Here is an 18,775-nt window from a genome sequence, read left to right as displayed (position 1 = left end):
TGTGTATGGCTCGATTGGCTATACCCTGCATTAGCAAAGATATTTTAAGAAATCGTGTTCAATTCAAATTAAAGTTCACAAGGCATCTGTTTTTGAAATCCTTTTATTTGAAACAGCTTTGTGGACAGTGAGAGCTGGTAGTCCCGGGGTCTCCAGTTTACTTCAGCTTCTTCTTGGGGCGCAGGTTGTTGGTGTGTCCGCACTTCTTCTTGCGGCAGTTCACTGCACGAGGGTGAAGACGGGCGTAGCACCTAGAACACACACACACACACAGAGACAGTCAGGGCTCCACTGTACTGGAGGCAGTGCAAACAGCTTGACCAGGACTGACACATTACACGGCTCTATTTCACTATCTGACTTGGCATCAAAAAATCATGAAATATTGAAATTTAAAGTGAATTAGTGAAGGGCCCTTATACAAGTAACAGGACCATTTAGAAAGACATAGCCTAACCATGAATTACCCTAAGCTGTGAATTATCATAATGTGACATAACAAGAGAGCACTATAATTAACACTATTTCTAATTAAAATGGTAAAAATTTAGTTCTTACATAATGAAGTTCAAATGGCAACTACTGGAGTCAAAAACACTCAAATATACAAACTATATCAGCTGGGGCGCACAGACACCTATTCAGGAGGCAACTATTCTATCCATAATGTATATACACTACATCAATTCATAACTTTACATTCAATCATAGATTTCAAGGTAAAATGTATTAAATACAGGGTTAATCAACCTTTACCAAGATCAACTGGATGATATTTTCAGCGGTTGATGCAATCCAATAGGATTCCCTGGTTGACCAACTCAACCCCCGAAGCAAGTGTTTTGTCTACATGCCTTTTAGTCTTATTGATGCTACCTTGCCCTGTGAGGAAAGGAGTAGCTATATGAATACTCACTTGCGGCAGATCATTTTGTCGCAGTTGTACTTCTGAGCCAGCATACGAAGAGAAGGCTCAATGATGCCTCCCCGCAGACGCAGGACCAGATGCAGGGTGGATTCTACACAAGCAAAAGCAAAGACCACCCGTCAGTACCCTCAGAGAGCCAGTGCAGGAAACGCTTGGAAAGGATCTTCAAGTAATTGGGCCATTTATGAAAAAGTGATCCCAACACCTGTATAGTCAAGAGGCAACAGTATCCGCCCCTCTCGGATCTAGTTCAAAACTAATTTACAGGATTCTTCAGACCCAACTAAGCTCAAGTGAAAGTGGGCAGCAAAGGTGTAGATCGGAGACACATTTGTAGTTTGAATAAAATCACACAAGACATTTAATTTATTGCAGACATTTTAAAATTGTCTTTATGCACCCAAAGAACCTTTTTTAACGAAGGAAATTTAATGAATTTTAAATATTGGAATCATTATGATCACGCACTTTCTTGGAATTCGTAAGATTTGATGTTTTCACTTTACCATTAGACTCATGGAATTGCCACAAGTTTTGTGCAAACAGTAAAATTGTTTTTTTACGAGAGTGCATGAGATTTACGAGAATGCAAGAGTTTGTCCAAAGTTGTTATAAGCTAAACCAGTGGTTTCCAACTCTGGCCATCAAAATCAATTTCAGTGCCGATAATTCCAACCAGGACCTAAGTTAGTTAACATAAGACTATGGGTCAATTAACTAATACAGGACTTGACTGGAACTGACCTTGAGAGCCCTAACCTCTGAGCTAGACCATCACCTGGGTCCGACCCAATATAGTTATTAATATTGCTGTACCAATTTAACAATTCACAGACTTAAATCTATCACACTGAAAGCAGAAAGCATGCTTTTGCAGATAAAGGATTGAGGGTGACTGGTGGGCAAGTCACCAAGTTTAAAAAGAAAGTACCAAGTCTGTGCTGGCAACAGATGGCAGCCTTCCTAAACTAGACTGATGAACCCTATTGACAGGCAAGTGGAGCCATACCTTTCTGGATGTTGTAGTCTGACAGCGTGCGTCCGTCTTCCAGCTGCTTGCCAGCAAAGATCAGACGCTGCTGGTCAGGGGGAATACCTGGAAGGAAGGGGAGGACTGTGTTATACATCAGCTTCACATCATTGCAGGATTCAAGTTACACACTTGTCACTAATGAAGCAGTGCTGTAACAAATTCATAAACTGTTCGAATGTATTTGGAGGCAAATAACCATGTTCATATTGGTCCCTGAAACAGAATGTTGAATGACTGCAGCAAAAAGATATCACGTAAAACAAAGCCAATACATAGAAGATATCTGAAATACACATTCTACTGTACAGAGGAGTGTTCTGTTCTTCATTGCAACAATAATTTAAAAGCATTTCAGGGTTATTTTCCTCCCAAGACCTTTCTTTATTGCAATACATTTGTCAGCTCCCTCAATTAAAGAATTACATGTGTCAGATAGACAACTAAAGTTCATTTGTGAGCAGAAAATCTACTAGCAGCTGCCTTTAGGGTTTATTACCAGTACATATTTTACTGCCAGAGACTAACCCCAAAGACACACTGTAGTTTAATATCAGAACTGAAGAAAGGGAAATGGGTGGTTATATTAAGAATGCATTTTGTGCAGCTACATCCTGGCAGCAGTGAAATCTGCCACCACAGTGCCAGTAAAAACTCTACTGGTTATAATATCCACCGTCATATTGGTGTTCATGACAAGTTGTAGATATTGTTATAACTGCACGCAGTTCTGTACCTTCCTTATCCTGGATCTTGGCCTTCACATTCTCAATAGTATCACTGGGCTCAACCTCGAGGGTGATAGTTTTACCCGTTAGGGTTTTCACAAAGATCTGCATCTTGGCAACAGCGGGCTGCTGGAAAAAGAAAGAGGTTTTAGTTAAAGAACATGTAGAAAATAAAATGGATCCCACTATCGTCTGTCTACCCCTCTAGACATGCACCAGCCTGTCACCTCCAACTACATTGAATAATGTGCCTGGTGACATGATAACGCGAACATCTCTACTAAATAGTCTGTATTAGTAACCGAATAGGCGATTAAGAATGAGGCTCAAAGATGCAGGACAACTATCAGAATTAATCCGCCCACAAGCACAAAACTACTTTTGGTTGGAAAATAAATTAAGATCCAGTTAAAATCGATCACATTCCGTTAGACAGGGAGACCCATTCTGGAAGATTGAAGTTAACCACGCATACAAGCTATTTCTTTATTATTGGTAAAGTCGTCATCCATTTAAGAATTGTTTTTACCAGATACATCCACGTTTTTTTCTTTCAGTTAACTTGGAACAAACCAAAAGCAATCATTATTGGGGAAATAAAAACGCATCCCGGTTTAATTTCGGTACCAAAACCGTCTCGCCCGAGACGTGTAATTGCATGAACACGGCACTACTGCAGACAAAGTCAAAAATAAAAACAAGAAACATTACAGAAACGATTAAGAAAATTAAGAAAAAGTTTCATTTAACACTGTCACATACAGCAGTATTAGTAGTCTCTACACGTTAAGTTTGTATCTTTGTGTTTTATTAGTTTTTATATTATGTGAAATAAATGGTTTAAATGTAAAACATCCAGATTCGTGCCCGGCGCAGGCCCTGCAGCCTCGGTTCTTATTTCGGGGTGATATCCCGGCTCACATGGTAGGCCTCTCAAGCACGCCTCAACACACAATGTCTGTTATACTCAATTATAACACTAGAAGGCTATATTTCTGCATTCAAAAAGAACACCACCGTATTATCACAATAACGTGCTAATTTTATTTCAACCGGCGCTACACTTTTATAACAAGTTCTTTGTGCAAACCAGCAGAGTGGAGATACACACCCGGTCGACTGCCAAGCCAGAAGGGAAAGGGAGGAATGACGGAAACGGAAACATACATTTATCTCAGTCCCGCCCGCTAGCGCCTCTCATTGGCTAGTTGCGCTCTTGGCTTTTGCACAGTCAGTAGCGAGCGTGCAGCAGGTCGTGTCAACTTCAAGTCCAGGGTTCAAGGGGCTTCCAGTCTTATGTATTTCATTTGGGCAGCCACACTGTAAAGAAAAGGTTCTGAGCCTAAAGCTGCATCCACACTGGAGAGAGCGAGGCGAGTCTCTGAATGTCAATCCACACCACACAAGACATGGAAACGATCCAGAAAGAGTGGAAATAAATACATGACCCCGGCCATGCATTCCTATTGGACATGCTGGAGATAGTACCATTAACAGCAGTCCGATTTGAAGCTGTCACAAGACAGCTGGACAATAGTAGTATATGTAGCTAAAATGACATTTTCAACCAAATTATTTTATTGTTATACATTTATATATACAACTTACTGCATTCTCAATTGAGTTTCTTTACCAATTCTTCTTTGATTTGTTTATTCACTTTTTAAAAGTATTGTAAAGTGCAACATTATTATTATTATTATTATTATTATTATTATTATTATTATTATTATTATTATTAAGCAGTGTGGAGTAGTGGTTAGGGCTCTGGCCTCTTGACCGGAGGGTCATGGGTTCAATCCCAGGTGGGGGGCATTGCAGCTGTACCATTGAGCAAAGTACTTTACCTAGATTGCTCCAGTAAAAACCCAACTGTATAAATGGGTAATTGTATGTAACAAATAATGTGATATCTTGTAACAATTGAAAGTCACCCTGGATAAGGGTGTCTGCTATGAAATAAATAATAACAATATTATTATTATTATGCGCAGGTTAACACTTACCTTGTATTACTACCGATGCTGTTCTCCAAATCTGTTTTTCTACTTTATCGTGAACACTATTGAAGACTGTGACGCTTCAGATCATGGGTGAGTGTTTGAGCCGTCTCTGACTTATTTACTTATGAAGAATTATACACAGAACAAGGTCGTGTGCAATACGCAAGACTTTCATTTAGTTTTTCCCTTTAAAACAGTCCGGTGAACAGATATGGCTCATAATCTTCAAAACTACGAGTTTGGTAATGTTGGGATGTGTCACACAGAATACAAACGTGTTGCTGGCTTTGTTTCACAACGTATAGAATAGTAGGACCTCAATAATATTTCTGTTTGTTTGGTGAATCTCCACAAAACCTTGCTTTATGTGTATGTAAAGAACTACTTCTTGTCACAGATTTGCCACAGAACAATTTAGTGAACAAAACGTTATCAGAAAAACAAACAAACCAAAAAGGTTGTGTGAATGCAGGACCTTTTTTGTGTCATTTTTAAAAGCCAGCAAAAATGCACATTTTTCATTTAAATGCTGGATATGTAGACTGCTTGTATGGTTATTTTTGCTTATTAATAAACCTATTTTTATGCAACTTGCATAATCGGAAAGAAAATGTCTCGGTGCTGCTAAGTGCAGAGACTTGAGAAGGGGCTTGTGATTGTATCTAACAAAATCATCTGCAGAGATTTGAGAAGGGGCTTGTGATTGAATCTAACAAAATAGTTCTAGTCATTTTCCTTGCCGTGCACATCCATTCACTATGCAAGTCTCAAATATGTAGTTTTGAAAAAATAAGTTTTTTTTTTTTTTTGTAAAACATGATACCTGGTAATACACTAGGTTAAAGAAATCTGTTTTGACTTCTTGGGTCATTTCATCTGAAGAATGAAATTGTTCCCACCCCTTCAGGGTGCTTCCCATGATGACTGTGATGCTCTGCAGCCAATAAGATGACCCCGAAGACACTGCTGCACTAGGAAGTGAAGAATCAATAGACTTCCTGGAAGTCAAGGCAAGCCAACTCAGAACTTTCTTTAACGCAGTGTAGTGCCAGGTGTTTTAAAATGTAAACACATATTTGCTGTAACGTGTTTCTTTCAAAACTGCACATTTGAAACTTGTACAGTGACTACAAATGCATGAGACGACATTTATGAAATTATTTGGTTTGCTTTAAAATACAAAAAAAAAGGCAAAGTCAGCTTCTCAGTACAACAGGTCATATCTTTTAAATCATATTGAATATACAGTAGTAAATATTAACAAAGAACTTGTGAAAATGAAGATTTATTTCATGATCATTTTTCTACTTAAAGGGAAATGCTTTACATTCGGTTCAAACACTGATTTTAATATGGAAAAAAAAAATATTACAAGAAACTTCAGTAAAGGAATAGCAAGATTACCTTTCTGAGATATAATACATAAACAGGGAGGCAACGCAGGAGCTGTAAAAAAATTCAATTAACCCTTAATCATTTACAATGCACAGACAAAACAATCTAAACAGTAACAAAATGTGTATGTTTTAGAAGGCGGTTGCTTCCTGACAATAGATCCGATATATTTCATTAGGTTTGCAAGGATGCTGTATAGATGCTTGAATTAAGAGTATACTGTACAAAACAGACATGGATTGTACTCATCTTACCAGTATAAACATATACAAATATAAACAAAATACTCTTGTGAGAGCTAAAAACTACATTTATACTTAAAAAGGAGATATGCACTCGGTGTGACCAATTCCATTGTTCTGCTTTGCAATACTGAGAGTCCATATAGTTTTTCAGACGGGTCGGTTCAGCCGGCGCTGGTCAGGGTGAAGGGGGCTGCTTGCTGTAGTCCACCTGGTATCTGTGTACTGGGATTCCATTGACGTGCACGGTCTCACGCGTGGTTTTGCATGGAACCATTTCCTCTTCCTCTTCCCCCATTAACCAGTCCTGTACCACGGTGTCCATCTCGCCGGTCACGTTCTGGGACAGCCACTTCTGATGCCACTCTCCGAAACGCTGGTGCTGGGTCTGAGCAACCACGTACTGGGACTGAGAGAGGAGCAGGGCAGCGTGTCAGCAACACACCGACGGCTTTATACACTTCTTATATAAACAGCATACTCTGTGAAACTTCATGGAGTGGAGGGGTGTAATACTAATGTCACAATACCACGTGTGTATCGCGGTTCCATATCTATCACAATACATGTGCTGGTCCATACTGGCACCAAATAGTCAACATCAGAAACTGGTGGTTGATTAATAAACGCTTCAATTTCAAAGCAGCAGCAACAGCCATATTTGAGTGTATACTAGAAATGAACTAGCAAAGTCAATATTGTAATTGCATTCAGCTGTTTGAATTGAAATATCCCCAGAATATAAAACTTATGCTAAATAAAGTTAATACCAAGTTTAATCAAACTTTAATAAAGACCCACAAAATGTGGTCTTAATGGGAGTGTCCGAATGGGTTATCTGGCCATTTGGCACGGTAGTATTTATTTAAATTCAAAATGAATTTTAAGAACTGGACACAAGATATTTTAATAAGTTTTGCGTGTGAATATTAAGAAGCTCACCTTCCTGGCTTTCACCAGGGCTCCTCGCCTGTACATGTAGTCCTCCGAGTTCATAACGAACACCATTTTGTGTGTGTTCAGTTTGAACCTGCAGTCCAGATTGCTGGCACTCTCCACCCCCAGACCCAGCCGCCAGGCCCTTCTGTTCTTCATCGCAGTGATCTGTTTGATCTGCCACTTCCTGAACTTCCGAAGATTTCTGAAACAAAAAAAAAGCATGTTATTTACACGCACTGCTGTAAGTAGGTACGTGCTTCAAAACCCAATCTCAATATCAAGTCAAACGGTCTCAGATATGAGGCTTGGGAGTGTAGAAGTGACAGCTTTGAGAAATTCCTAGCACAGAGGTGTCTGGAGATTGGTTTGTATGAGGTGCCCTACCTTGGTAGAAAGACAGGTTTGAAGTAGAATCCTTCCGTGTGGTGACACTGGGCTGCCTCGGCACCCACATACTGCTCCATGTAACTTGCTAAGTGCTGAGAAAAGAAGACCGCATTAGAACACACGGCTGCTTCTTTAGGGGTGCAGCGATATGATTAGAACACACGGCTGCTTCTTTAGGGGTGCAGCGATATCATTAGAACACACGGCTGCTTCTTTAGGGGTGCAGTGATATCATTAGAACACACGGCTGCTTCTTTAGGGGTGCAGCGATATCATTAGAACACACGGCTGCTTCTTTAGGGGTGCAGCTATATCATTAGAACACACGGCTGCTTCTTTAGGGGTGCAGCGATATCATTAGAACACACGGCTGCTTCTTTAGGGGTGCAGCGATATCATTAGAACACACGGCTGCTTCTTTAGGGGTGCAGCGATATCATTAGAACACACGGCTGCTTCTTTAAGGGTGCAGCGATATCATTAGAACACACGGCTGCTTCTTTAGGGGTGCAGCGATATCATTAGAACACACGGCTGCTTCTTTAGGGGTGCAGTGATATCATTAGAACACACGGCTGCTTCTTTAAGGGTGCAGCAATATCATTAGAACAGTGAATTATGTTGTGCTATGGTCTTGCATCATGTATCACGGTACATACCTCTTTGATAAGATACATCATGGAAATATCATTGTGTATTGCCTACTGTTTACTTAATAAATTCAATGACAAGACTAGAATTCTTTCTCAATGTCTACAACAGAAACACTAAAAGAAACTATAAATTCAGTGACAAATGTTTCGACTACTTTCTCAATGTCTACAGCAGGTTAGAGGTTTGATTGACATTCTGTCACTGGGTGATGTGGACTCTGACCCCAGCTGGGAAAGTGGGAAGGATCTCCTAATGGTGCCATTTCATGGGAATCAAAACTCATTTCAACATCGAAGGCATTGAAAGACTGAGTTCACGGGTCACTGAATCATCTTTCTTTTGGTATTTCTAGGTGAAAGTGTACAAGGCATTCTCGGGTCACTGAATGATCTTTCTTTTGGTATTTCTAGGTGAAAGTGTACAAGGCATTCTCGGGTCACTGAATGATCTTTCTTTTGGTATTTCTAGGTGAAAGCGTACAAGGCATCCTCAGTATCTGGGAACACTGAACAGCCGACTCCTTTACCTGCACATCAAGAGGGTCGTCTGTCTGGGACTCCTCGGTGTCGAGCAGTTCAATCGTCATGGTTACCTGGCCTTTACTCTGCATAAACATCACCTGTGACAGAAACGCTGTCATTTCAGTTATAGCTTGCTACAGGGGGCGGAGCTGCATTCACAATACACTTATTGTAAAAATAATAAGCATTCTCATTCTTTTGTATTTTCCATGGTCAGCCATAGTTAAACACTTAATAGTGCTGAATTTAGAAATACTAAAACTCAATACAGTCAATGACAAACGTTACAACTAGATCAAAGTCTTTTTCAATATCTTTTAAAAAGTTTGTCCTTGAATTTATTAAGTTGTTTTAGTATTTCTATTTGATATTGTTTATGGAACATGCCAAAATTCATACATTGATAAATGTATACTTTTATTTTAAAACATAATATTTGTATACTTAATAAAGTTCACTAATAAGGAATTCTTCCAATTTGGTTCCGTTAGAGGGATATGTTTTACAACCCACATTTCCGCAGTCTTACCTGAAGTGTATTATGTATAATGTTTCTGTGATTGGATGGGGTTTGGTATATTGAACACACACCTTGAAGCAGTTCTCATCTGCCATGGTGCGCTCTGCTTTCCACTGGTAGCTGGTCTCCCAGCCGGCGCGCACACACTGGGACGTGAGGCTTCCCCCGGCCGCCCCTCGCCTCCGCTCACTCAGATACAGCTCGACCACCTGCAGGCACACGTCATCGCTCACCAAGTGCTGCAGCTGCAGGGAGACATTCATTACTTTACAACTGCAGAAGTGCCTGTGTGGAGCTCAGTGCAGAGGTACCTGTGCGGAGTTCAGTGCAGCGGTACCTGTGTGGAGTTCAGTGCAGCGGTACCTGTGTGGAGTTCAGTGCAGAGGTACCTGTGTGGAGTTCAGTGCAGCGGTACCTGTGTGGAGCTCAGTGCAGCGGTACCTGTGTGGAGCTCAGTGCAGCGGTACCTGCGTGGAGTTCAGTGCAGCGGTACCTGCGTGGAGTTCAGTGCAGCGGTACCTGCGTGGAGCTCAGTGCAGCGGTACCTGTGTGGAGCTCAGTGCAGCGGTACCTGTGTGGAGCTCAGTGCAGCGGTACCTGTGTGGAGCTCAGTGCAGCGGTACCTGTGTGGAGCTCAGTGCAGCGGTACCTGTGTGGAGTTCAGTGCAGAGGTACCTGTGTGGAGTTCAGTGCAGCGGTACCTGTGTGGAGTTCAGTGCAGCGGTACCTGTGTGGAGTTCAGTGCAGCGGTACCTGTGTGGAGTTCAGTGCAGCGGTACCTGTGTGGAGTTCAGTGCAGCGGTACCTGTGTGGAGTTCAGTGCAGCGGTACCTGTGTGGAATTCAGTGCAGCGGTACCTGTGTGGAATTCAGTGCAGAGGTACCTGCGTGGAGTTCAGTGCAGCAGATGATTTAAGTGCAGTTGCGGGTTCAAAACTATATGATGTATTTCCTATTGTGTTTTAACCTGGCACAGCTAGGATTTACAAGTGCTGGAATGCAGAATAAACCTCCCTGGACATGCTGCTGATCAAGTCCATAACTAAGGGTGTAACGACACATGAATGTTACAATACGCTTCACGACATCCAGGTAATGAAACTCATAAAGGTCCTGATGGGCTACTAGTATGATGCAAAATAAGATCAAATGTCTGATTGGTTGGCCAGCACATCTCTGGATTTCAAACCAGTTGAGCGTATTGATCTGAGTTCTATTTTTTTTTAAACATATTGCCAAACTTTGATCAACTGCACAATACATTTCTCAATACTTACTAGTGAATGTTCGGCAGAAAAGAATAAAAGGCTAAGCATCTCCAGATCACGCTGCCTCCCGCAATAACGCAGTGTTTCTGCTCCCTCAACACACCACTCATTTCAATCACCAGCACTGTTGCAGGAGGGAGTGTGTTCTGGATACACGGAAAGGTTTAGAAGAAAAATCTCTCTCCTGGCAAATGTTTCCAAATAAAAGCAGAAAATTCCCTGTTAATCTACCAAGATTAAAATCAAGAATATGTTTATGAAAAAACTAAACTTTAAAAAACCCTTCTGCAATATGGACAACAGCAAATACTGCAAAGGAAAGCGATGTGTTCCAAGTGAACACTGCAGGGGGTTCTGTTACACTTTGTAGACGGCGCATCAGAACTGCTATTGAGTTAGATCGTTGCATACAGTATGGTGACAGGTGTGTTGTTTTTCTTCAGTGTCTATGGTTGTGATTACAGTATACCATGGCTTCAACACGCAGGCATTACTGGAGAGCATACTGCATTGCTTTACATAACCAAGAATGCTTACTGATCCCGCAAAACTGATTATTTATTTACTTATTTGTTTCCAGAAGATGTTGATGGGATGACGGGTCTCTCGGATGACGGACTTCTTCACACTGATTCTAGTAAAGAATCTGAAGCAGACAAGCCTGTGCACTCATCAAACTATCTGGTGTGAAATCAAAATCACACGGCGTTTATAGCAATCTTTCTGATCCCGAGGGATGTGGCTACCACTGATAACGAGGACATTTCTAAAAATTGAACTGAAGTGAACTAGGTAATCGTAGGGTATATTTCACCATAGAGCGAAAACGCTATTTTCTTAATAATCTTTAGAGCCTCAGCTGTTTTGAAAGATATAATACTGTATACTGTCGATGATAAGCCTTAAAGTCATGTCAGTCGCATCTCAAAAGGGTAGGATTTTCAGTCTGCAAAGGGTTAGGGTGTTACATGTGTAGTATTTTAAGACCCATTCCCCCCCGGTGTTGTGCAGAGCAGCTCCTGCGCAGTTCTTTACCTGGCGTATGATGTTGTGTATAAGCTTATCGATGGTGAACCCCACGTAGGCGTGGATGGTGAACATCTCCCGCAGAGTGTCTTCATACTGCATGGAGTCGAGATTCCCATCGAGCAGGCTGCGCACCATGTGCAGGAAGGCAGGGTAGTACTCCTCCAGCTCCACCTCACCTAGCACAGCAGCAAGGGCACACACACACAGAGAGAGAGACACACACACAAGAGACACACACACACAAAGACACAGAGAGAGAGAGAGAGACACACACACACACACACACAGAGAGAGAGACACACAGACACACACACAGAGAGAGAGAGAGACACACACACACACACAAAGACAGAGAGAGAGAGAGACGCACACACACACAGAGACACACACAGAGAGAGACACACACACACACACAGACACACACAAACACACACACAGTATCTTTATTAGAATATTACTACATAAATGAGAAGCTTTATATTTTAAATGTACATCCATACGAATACACTTATTAAACCATGAAACACCTCTCCAATAAGTAATGGGACAGACCAGGGGTTTTCAATTGGGGGTACGCAGGACGACTCAGAAATGCAAAAATAAAAATGAAAGTAATAAGAAAATAATGAACTTGAATTGATTTTTAAAATGTATTTATTTTTTTAAAGTATTATATACTGTCTCTAAACCACGGTGCCTGACTATAGTTTCTAAATTATTTCCACTATTTCCAGTTTCCACTCTGATATTAGGGGCGGCTGCATTTTATTAACAGCAATAGTGGCTGGTTGAATTTGTTTTCGGTGTTTGATAGAGTACATCCAGATCAAAAATAGATACATTTCTACTTGCAAAAGAAAAAACGAAGGAAGAAAATACAAGAGAGTCTACAGAAAGTGCAAAGCGGATCATTTTTATGTTGGCTTTACTGAAACGTTTATCATTGTTAGTTATTGTAGTTTTATCTTGAGGTTAATGTTTTTGATGTTGTAAACATGTTAAATGTCACACACAGTTATGCTGAGATGGGAAGTAAATGGTAACGGGATTACAGTGCAGACTGTTTCAGATTATTTATAATAACTTTGCTGAATAGAAAGCGAACACAGGTGATTAACAGTTACCAAAGAGAGTCTCCTTGATTCTGTGCATCCAAAGACTTCATTCAAAGTTTGAAGAATTACTGTTTGGTATTCTGTCCTAAACCAGCAGTTTGTCAGTCCCAAACTGCTGTGCCAAATTATATATTAAAATAAAACGGGGAGCAAAATGAATCTGTTAATCAGATTATTCTGTCTTTTATTGAAACTGTGGTATCATTCAGTAGAGAGGGAATTGTGAAGGGGCACTTGAGCTGAAACCTCCAGACAGAAGGGGTACCGTTTTTAAAAAGGTTGAAAATCACTGGGACAGATGAATGAAAGCAGAACGACAGGGTGAAGTACTTGCTGTCTGTTTGACCCAATTCAGACGGCTAACTACATTTCCACCATATTCTATAGTGCTGGGTATTTTGTTGATTACAGTTTTTGTAAATGAACATTTTCAATATCCAGTCTGTCTACAGGACTGTGTAAGCCATTGTAAAGATTAAAGACATACAGTAATGCCAGCTGGAAACACGGCAGTGTTCTGTATGATATATTGTGCAACCAGACTATTTCTTGGAACATTTCAATACAGCAGCATGTAACACTTCTAATAGGATTCTTTTATTTGAAGTGATATGAAGTGGGGTGGAAATCAGTTGCATGACTAATTATGTAATATTAAGCAGAGTGCTACCAGGAGCTTGTCCCCATTGACTTCCATTATATTCTAGCCGGGTCTTTTCAATGTGGTGATAACAAGCAGTGGGTGAAGTGTGGCGTACGTACGGACGCCTCCACTGTATCCACGTTGCTGGTAAACAATCCTTAGCAGCCTGTAATAATCATGGCTTACACTCCTGAAACAAAGGAGAAAGCTCCAAAAGGCACTCACTTGGCTGCTTGAGCCTCAGCTCCATGGCCAGGTCGCTGATCTTCTCCTTGCGCCCATCTGCCAGCTCCTTCTCCCTCTCCTTGTCGGCCCGGTGCTGCAGGAGCTGCCTCTCCGCCTGCTGGTACACCCGGAGCAGCCGCGAGCACAGGATCTGGTGCAGCCGCAGGAAGAAGTACCAGTTGTTGTTCATGAAGATTAGATTGTAGACGCCATCCATGTTTTTCTGATGCTCGGCCTCGCTGTCTCGCAGGTCCAGCTTCTCCCCCCCGAAGGCGCTGGTGCTGCGAGGGGAGCCGCAGCGCCTCCTCCTGGGCTCTCCGTTCAGCTCGGGCCCCCGGGCCGGGTCCTGGCTCTCAAGCTCCTCGTCGGTGGAGTCCTCCGACTCGCTGAGCTCGCCCCGCTTGGAGAAGAAGAGGTCGGGGACGAAGTGCTGCAGGATTCTCTTGATGTGGTCCTTGTCTTCTTTCTGGATGGTGGGCTGGCGCTTCACATGATAGATGATCAGGGCAGCCGCGTCCTCCAGGATCTGCTTGTCCTCGTACAGATAGACCATGTGCGGCTCGCTGCTGGCCTGGCTGCCCTCCTCCGCGCTCTGCTCCTGCCGCTGAACAAAAAACAATCTTTATTTTATTATTAAACAAGACGTATTCAATTATATTGCTTATTTTCAAATAAAAATGGGTTCCTGCTATGCTTTAAAAGGAGGAGTGGATCTTGGTTCAGATTAATTTTCAAGGATGTTCTGTTAAACAGAAGAAGCCCACCATCAGTGCACAATGCAGATGCTGCAATGATGTGGAAATGCCTGCCGATACCACTTATAAACAAACGTCTTTCTCTGCCTCTGCATATATTATTGGATCTCTCATGTTGTATGGAAATGTTTGTTAGTGAAATACACAAAAAATGCAAAGAATAAACATATACAGCCCTAAGGCATTCAGATTCACGATAGCGTGAATTATAAATTAGCAGGTTCTTGTTACCGAGGGAATATTTACATTAAGACAGCATTAGAAGAGCATTTGAATTGAACTATTGCACACAGTGTCTAATTGAACTGTGACGCAGAGTTTATCCGGGGCTGTAGAACTGCATGGCTTTACACTTTCAGCAATATAACTGCATGGTTGAGGGTAGGATTGCCTAGTTTGTGCTGTTGCTGCTCAATACATTCATTTATTTGTGCTCACATTGGCTGAAGGGACCTAAGCTGTGTGTAATTCTTATAGAACAGATGTTTCAACATACATGACATTTAAAAAGGTAAGTTCATCAGAAAGCCCTACCTCGTCATACACGCTTTCAATTTCATTGAGTAAACTTTTTGAGCGGAGAGCCTTGATGTCGTTCTGTTTGAAATTGACTCCCTGGTGGTCTAGGGATTTGAGGTACGCTTTCTCGTACTGCTCACGCCAGATCTTATTAAAGCCCTGCTGAGCCTCTCGCCACTCCTCCTCCTTCGCTTTCAATCTGAAACACAAACACAAGAGACTCTGGTGTAACCAATCCATTCATATTCAAACTGTTTGTACTGAACACGCATACTTAAAAGCAACATATCTTAAAAGAGTGACTTGGTCTTGTTATCTTAACTAATGTATTCTTCTTGTTTAGATTCACTTTTTATACAATGTTCTGCTTCCTGTCAATAACCAACAAGCTGCTTCCTGTTTTGATTGACATGCCTTGATCCAGTAACGTGACCCGGAAGACACTGCTGGGGTGAAATGACCCAGGAAGTGCTGCACTAACAGGAAGGCAAGACAAGTGAGAGACTAGTGTAGTACCAGATGTCTGTTTAAAATGAAAACATGTTTGTTACAACATAAAACCATATATCACATGGCAGCCCTATGCAAACTAACAGAAATGGGTATCTTATTCTGTTAGCTACAATTCCTTTCCCCATACCCCTGAAGGGAATGGTCTCCAGTGTGTGAATTCACCTCTTCAGTACCACAGGCACTGCGTTGGCCGGGTTCTTCTTCAGCCCCTCTATGATCTCCGAGGCCTTGTCCCCGTAGATCCGGTACACGGCTCTGCGGTGGATCCCCTCGGACGTCCCGCCCAGACACTCGTCCAAGCGGAACTTCTCCTGGTCCTCTGGGGACAGGCGGGACAGTTTCTTCTGAACACTTTCCAAAACACGGATCGTGGCTAGATTGGTCTCTAACACCACATCCAGCTGAGGGAGAAGAAACTGACTTTATCACTCTGCTAGCAAGAACATCCTTCTAAACTGGGACCTGCTTGCTAATTATACCAAACCGGTCTGTATTCACCAGGCATTATTGCGATTACAGGCCCTATTATAACAAAGCATCTGTAAAAAATGAAATACATTTATTAAGCTGTTCTAGACTGCTGGCTTCTTTAAATAACACTAGCACAGTTTGAATCAAGCTGTATTTTTCTTCATAAAAACACAGTTTGAAACACAGGTCTCTTCAAATTACTCAAGTTAAATGTCAATGAAAAAGAGCTCTGTGTGCGTCAGTGTTCGGCATGGTTCTTTGAACCTCACAGTTTTGCAGAATTGGTTTGAAATAGATTTTAGCAAGCAGACAAAGAGTGATATAAAGGGTGTTAGTGACCAACATCCTACCGGAGCTGTGAATTCAAAATCAGAGCCTTCAGTACAACAGAAAAACTGAAATGACGACAATGTATATCAACAGCATGTATAGAGAATATAGGAGAAAGGGCAATGAATAGTTTCATGAAAACTGAATAGTGGTTTTTAAGACCTAGATGTCATCAGATAAGCAAATGAGGTTTCATGGTAAAGTACATTAAAATGAATTGCATCACAATTTAACTACATTTTCCAGAAATTTGGAACATGTAAGTGTGCCACACCCCCCGGATATCCCAATCTCCATATCGACAGAGGCTCCGTATACCCCTGTGACAGAAAGACAATGATTCTTGGTGGTAAATCTCCCTCCCGACCTGTGAGGGCGCTAAGTAACGGGAACAGAGCACCCTGGCCTGACACTTCATTCCTAGGGTTAAAAGGAAGTGGGTCATTTAGAAAGGGGGCGGAGCTTCAGTGCATTAACTCATCGACCCGGAAGGGAAATGATGTGGCAGCCGCGGATTGGAGGAGTGGCTGCAATTGTTTACCAAGGGGTCACGAGTGACGGTATAAGTAGGGGTCGAAGCGACCTGATCTGTTCCTTCAGTTATGGTTACGGAACGACCCGGAAGGACCAGTGTTATGAAATATATCGTGAGTGTTGTGTTTGTTTTGTCTTGTCTGAAAATACTGTTTGTTATTGTTTAGACAGCTAACACGATCCGGCGCTGTCACCAAAGGCCAGCACCAACCTGGACAACATCACTGCACTTTGTTTCATTTAGGACTGTATATTCACTACGAGCACTCGAGCTCTCACCGTGGACTTGTGTTTGTGTTACGTGTGGGTGAATAAGAACGGGACATGCTGCTGTATTGCCTGTTAACATTGTTTATTATTTACTGTTATGCCATTAGGCAATCGGATTACAAACCATTAAAACAACACTGCACCTGGATTATAATCGTCTGTCTGTTTACTGATCACCTGCACCTGCACCTGCACGCTGTTAAACACTTTGCCACAACCTCCCACAAGTCCCATCAATATTGCACAAAGTAACCCATGAAACGCGTATTACCTCAAAGCGCTCATCTTCACAGCGGTGCAGCTGCTCCTCGTACGGGGTTTTCTTCGAGCTGACAAATGTTGAATCTTCAGACCAGGAGGGGAAAGAAACCCAGGTGTCGTTTAATACCTGTGCAAAGAGGATCATTAAGAGAGTAGTACGAGCACACGCACACACACACATCACGTCTCAACACCTGTGCAAAGAGGATCATTAAGAGAGGAGTATGAGCACACGCACACACACACACATCACGTCTCAACATCTGTCTGACCAACACTGATCAGCAGACCCCTTGATTCTAGAACAAGTAGCCTGTGTCAGTACCACAGCTGTAAACTCAAAATTAGAGCTATCACTATGATGACACAGTGTATGACCATGACGTATATATCATCAGTGTGACACAATAGTATAGAAAAAGAATTGGCAATGAAATGTTTAATCACAAATGTCATTCTATAGATGCAAAGACAGACAGGCATATCTCAGAATCTGATATTATCAATAACTAATGTTAATATTAAGTTTCATGACAATCGGACAGGCGGTTCACTGGATATATGGACATACAGCTATGTCCAAAAGTGTTTGTATCACCTTATATAATTAACTAATTGGGTTTCATAAAGTAGAATGAAACATGCTGAATAATGTTACATTAACATATTGAATTACATACCGCTTTGTAGTTTTCCATATACTTAACAAAAAACGGACAAATTGAAAATGTGGCATTTTGAAATCTATATGTTCATATAGTTTATTTTTTCTTAATTATGATTCTAGGTGATGCTAAACCTTTGGCCATAGCTGTAGGTACATACGACTGCCTGCACTATCTCCCCTTCGTAGGGGATTTGAAAGAAAAGCTGCAGCTGTGCTGTGGGCTCCAGACCTACCTCTTTGCAGATTGCCGTCCTGCCTGTGCATTTTGGCTGCTGGTAGGTTTTTGGCAGAGCCCTGTAACTGGAGCCCAGTCTTTTACAGGAAGCATAATCAATGTCTCTGCCATTGCCCTCTGTGTAGCGATCGGCCAGGAGGGTCGGCGCATGTGAAAGCTCTTTATCACCCAGGAAAGACTTGAACTGAGCAAAGAGTTCAGGGAATTTACTGTTAACAAAAAGCAGAATGCATTAGATCCCCACTGAAGAGAGAATGCCTTCTTTCATTTCAGTATTAAAAAGACATTTTCAGTATCAGCAATGTCTCGAACGACCAGCATCGTTCAAAGCTAAAAAAACAACACTTTAATATTCAGTAGTTGTGATAATTGTGTGTAGGGAGTGATTTTGTACATTCAGCTCAGCTTCGTGGTCATCTCACCCAAACTGCACAAGACGATACGTCTTACAATAATAAATGACACTGCACATGACAAATTAAATGGTATCATTAAATTAAGAAGATGAAGAAATGTAACTATGCAGAGTGCGCCACTTCTATGCAGGTGAGAATTTGATCCAGTGCCCCAGCCCTTCCATTCAGCAGTTTTCAC

General features: G+C 41.7%; 2 protein-coding genes across 4 annotated transcripts in view; both read right to left on the bottom strand.

Moving 5' to 3' along the window:
- Nucleotides 1–87: 87 nt before the first annotated feature.
- LOC117401241 (ubiquitin-ribosomal protein eL40 fusion protein) lies at nt 88–3,945 on the bottom strand. Of its 3 annotated transcripts, none has more exons than XM_059014204.1 (5): nt 3,798–3,945; nt 2,695–2,815; nt 1,938–2,024; nt 917–1,019; nt 88–251 (listed from the first exon to the last, which is right to left on the bottom strand). In XM_059014204.1, exons 1-5 carry the CDS (start codon nt 3,849–3,851, stop codon nt 158–160), a joined length of 459 nt encoding a protein of 152 aa, XP_058870187.1. In that variant the 5' UTR covers nt 3,852–3,945; the 3' UTR covers nt 88–157. The 3 variants fall into 3 exon arrangements, with proteins under 3 accessions (XP_058870187.1, XP_034767950.2, XP_058870186.1); XM_034912059.2 differs by having other exon boundaries at nt 2,695–2,812; nt 3,798–3,900; XM_059014203.1 differs by having other exon boundaries at nt 3,777–3,866.
- A 2,013-nt stretch (nt 3,946–5,958) lies between these two features.
- LOC117428897 (paired amphipathic helix protein Sin3b-like) overlaps nt 5,959–18,775 on the bottom strand; it is a 32,529-nt gene continuing 19,712 nt past the window's right edge. The window contains exons 9-19 of the mRNA XM_059014032.1: nt 18,180–18,390; nt 17,290–17,406; nt 15,576–15,814; nt 14,916–15,099; nt 13,627–14,230; nt 11,650–11,819; nt 9,419–9,592; nt 8,833–8,925; nt 7,650–7,744; nt 7,269–7,467; nt 5,959–6,735 (exon numbers count right to left, since the gene is read on the bottom strand). Coding sequence (XP_058870015.1) covers nt 6,505–6,735; nt 7,269–7,467; nt 7,650–7,744; nt 8,833–8,925; nt 9,419–9,592; nt 11,650–11,819; nt 13,627–14,230; nt 14,916–15,099; nt 15,576–15,814; nt 17,290–17,406; nt 18,180–18,390 — 2,317 coding nt within the window. The 3' untranslated portion in view covers nt 5,959–6,504. The remainder of the gene's footprint in view (nt 6,736–7,268; nt 7,468–7,649; nt 7,745–8,832; nt 8,926–9,418; nt 9,593–11,649; nt 11,820–13,626; nt 14,231–14,915; nt 15,100–15,575; nt 15,815–17,289; nt 17,407–18,179; nt 18,391–18,775) is intronic.

Source organism: Acipenser ruthenus, chromosome 47 (genome assembly GCF_902713425.1).
Source record: "Acipenser ruthenus chromosome 47, fAciRut3.2 maternal haplotype, whole genome shotgun sequence".
Taxonomy (NCBI): domain Eukaryota; kingdom Metazoa; phylum Chordata; class Actinopteri; order Acipenseriformes; family Acipenseridae; genus Acipenser; species Acipenser ruthenus.
This window is presented reverse-complemented; position numbering and strand designations above follow the sequence as displayed.

What these genes read in the sequence shown, in the direction of transcription:
- LOC117401241 (XM_059014203.1), bottom strand. Translation starts at nt 3,851, where the DNA reads ATGTTTCCGTTTCCGTCATTCCTCCCTTTCCCTTCTGGCTTGGCAGTC. An exon ending in TGTGTATCTCCACTCTGCTG is followed by an intron (nt 2,816 to 3,776) that starts GTTTGCACAAAG and finishes TTCTTTTTCCAG; the next exon opens with CAGCCCGCTGTTGCCAAGAT. An exon ending in CAAGATCCAGGATAAGGAAG is followed by an intron (nt 2,025 to 2,694) that starts GTACAGAACTGC and finishes CCTTCCTTCCAG; the next exon opens with GTATTCCCCCTGACCAGCAG.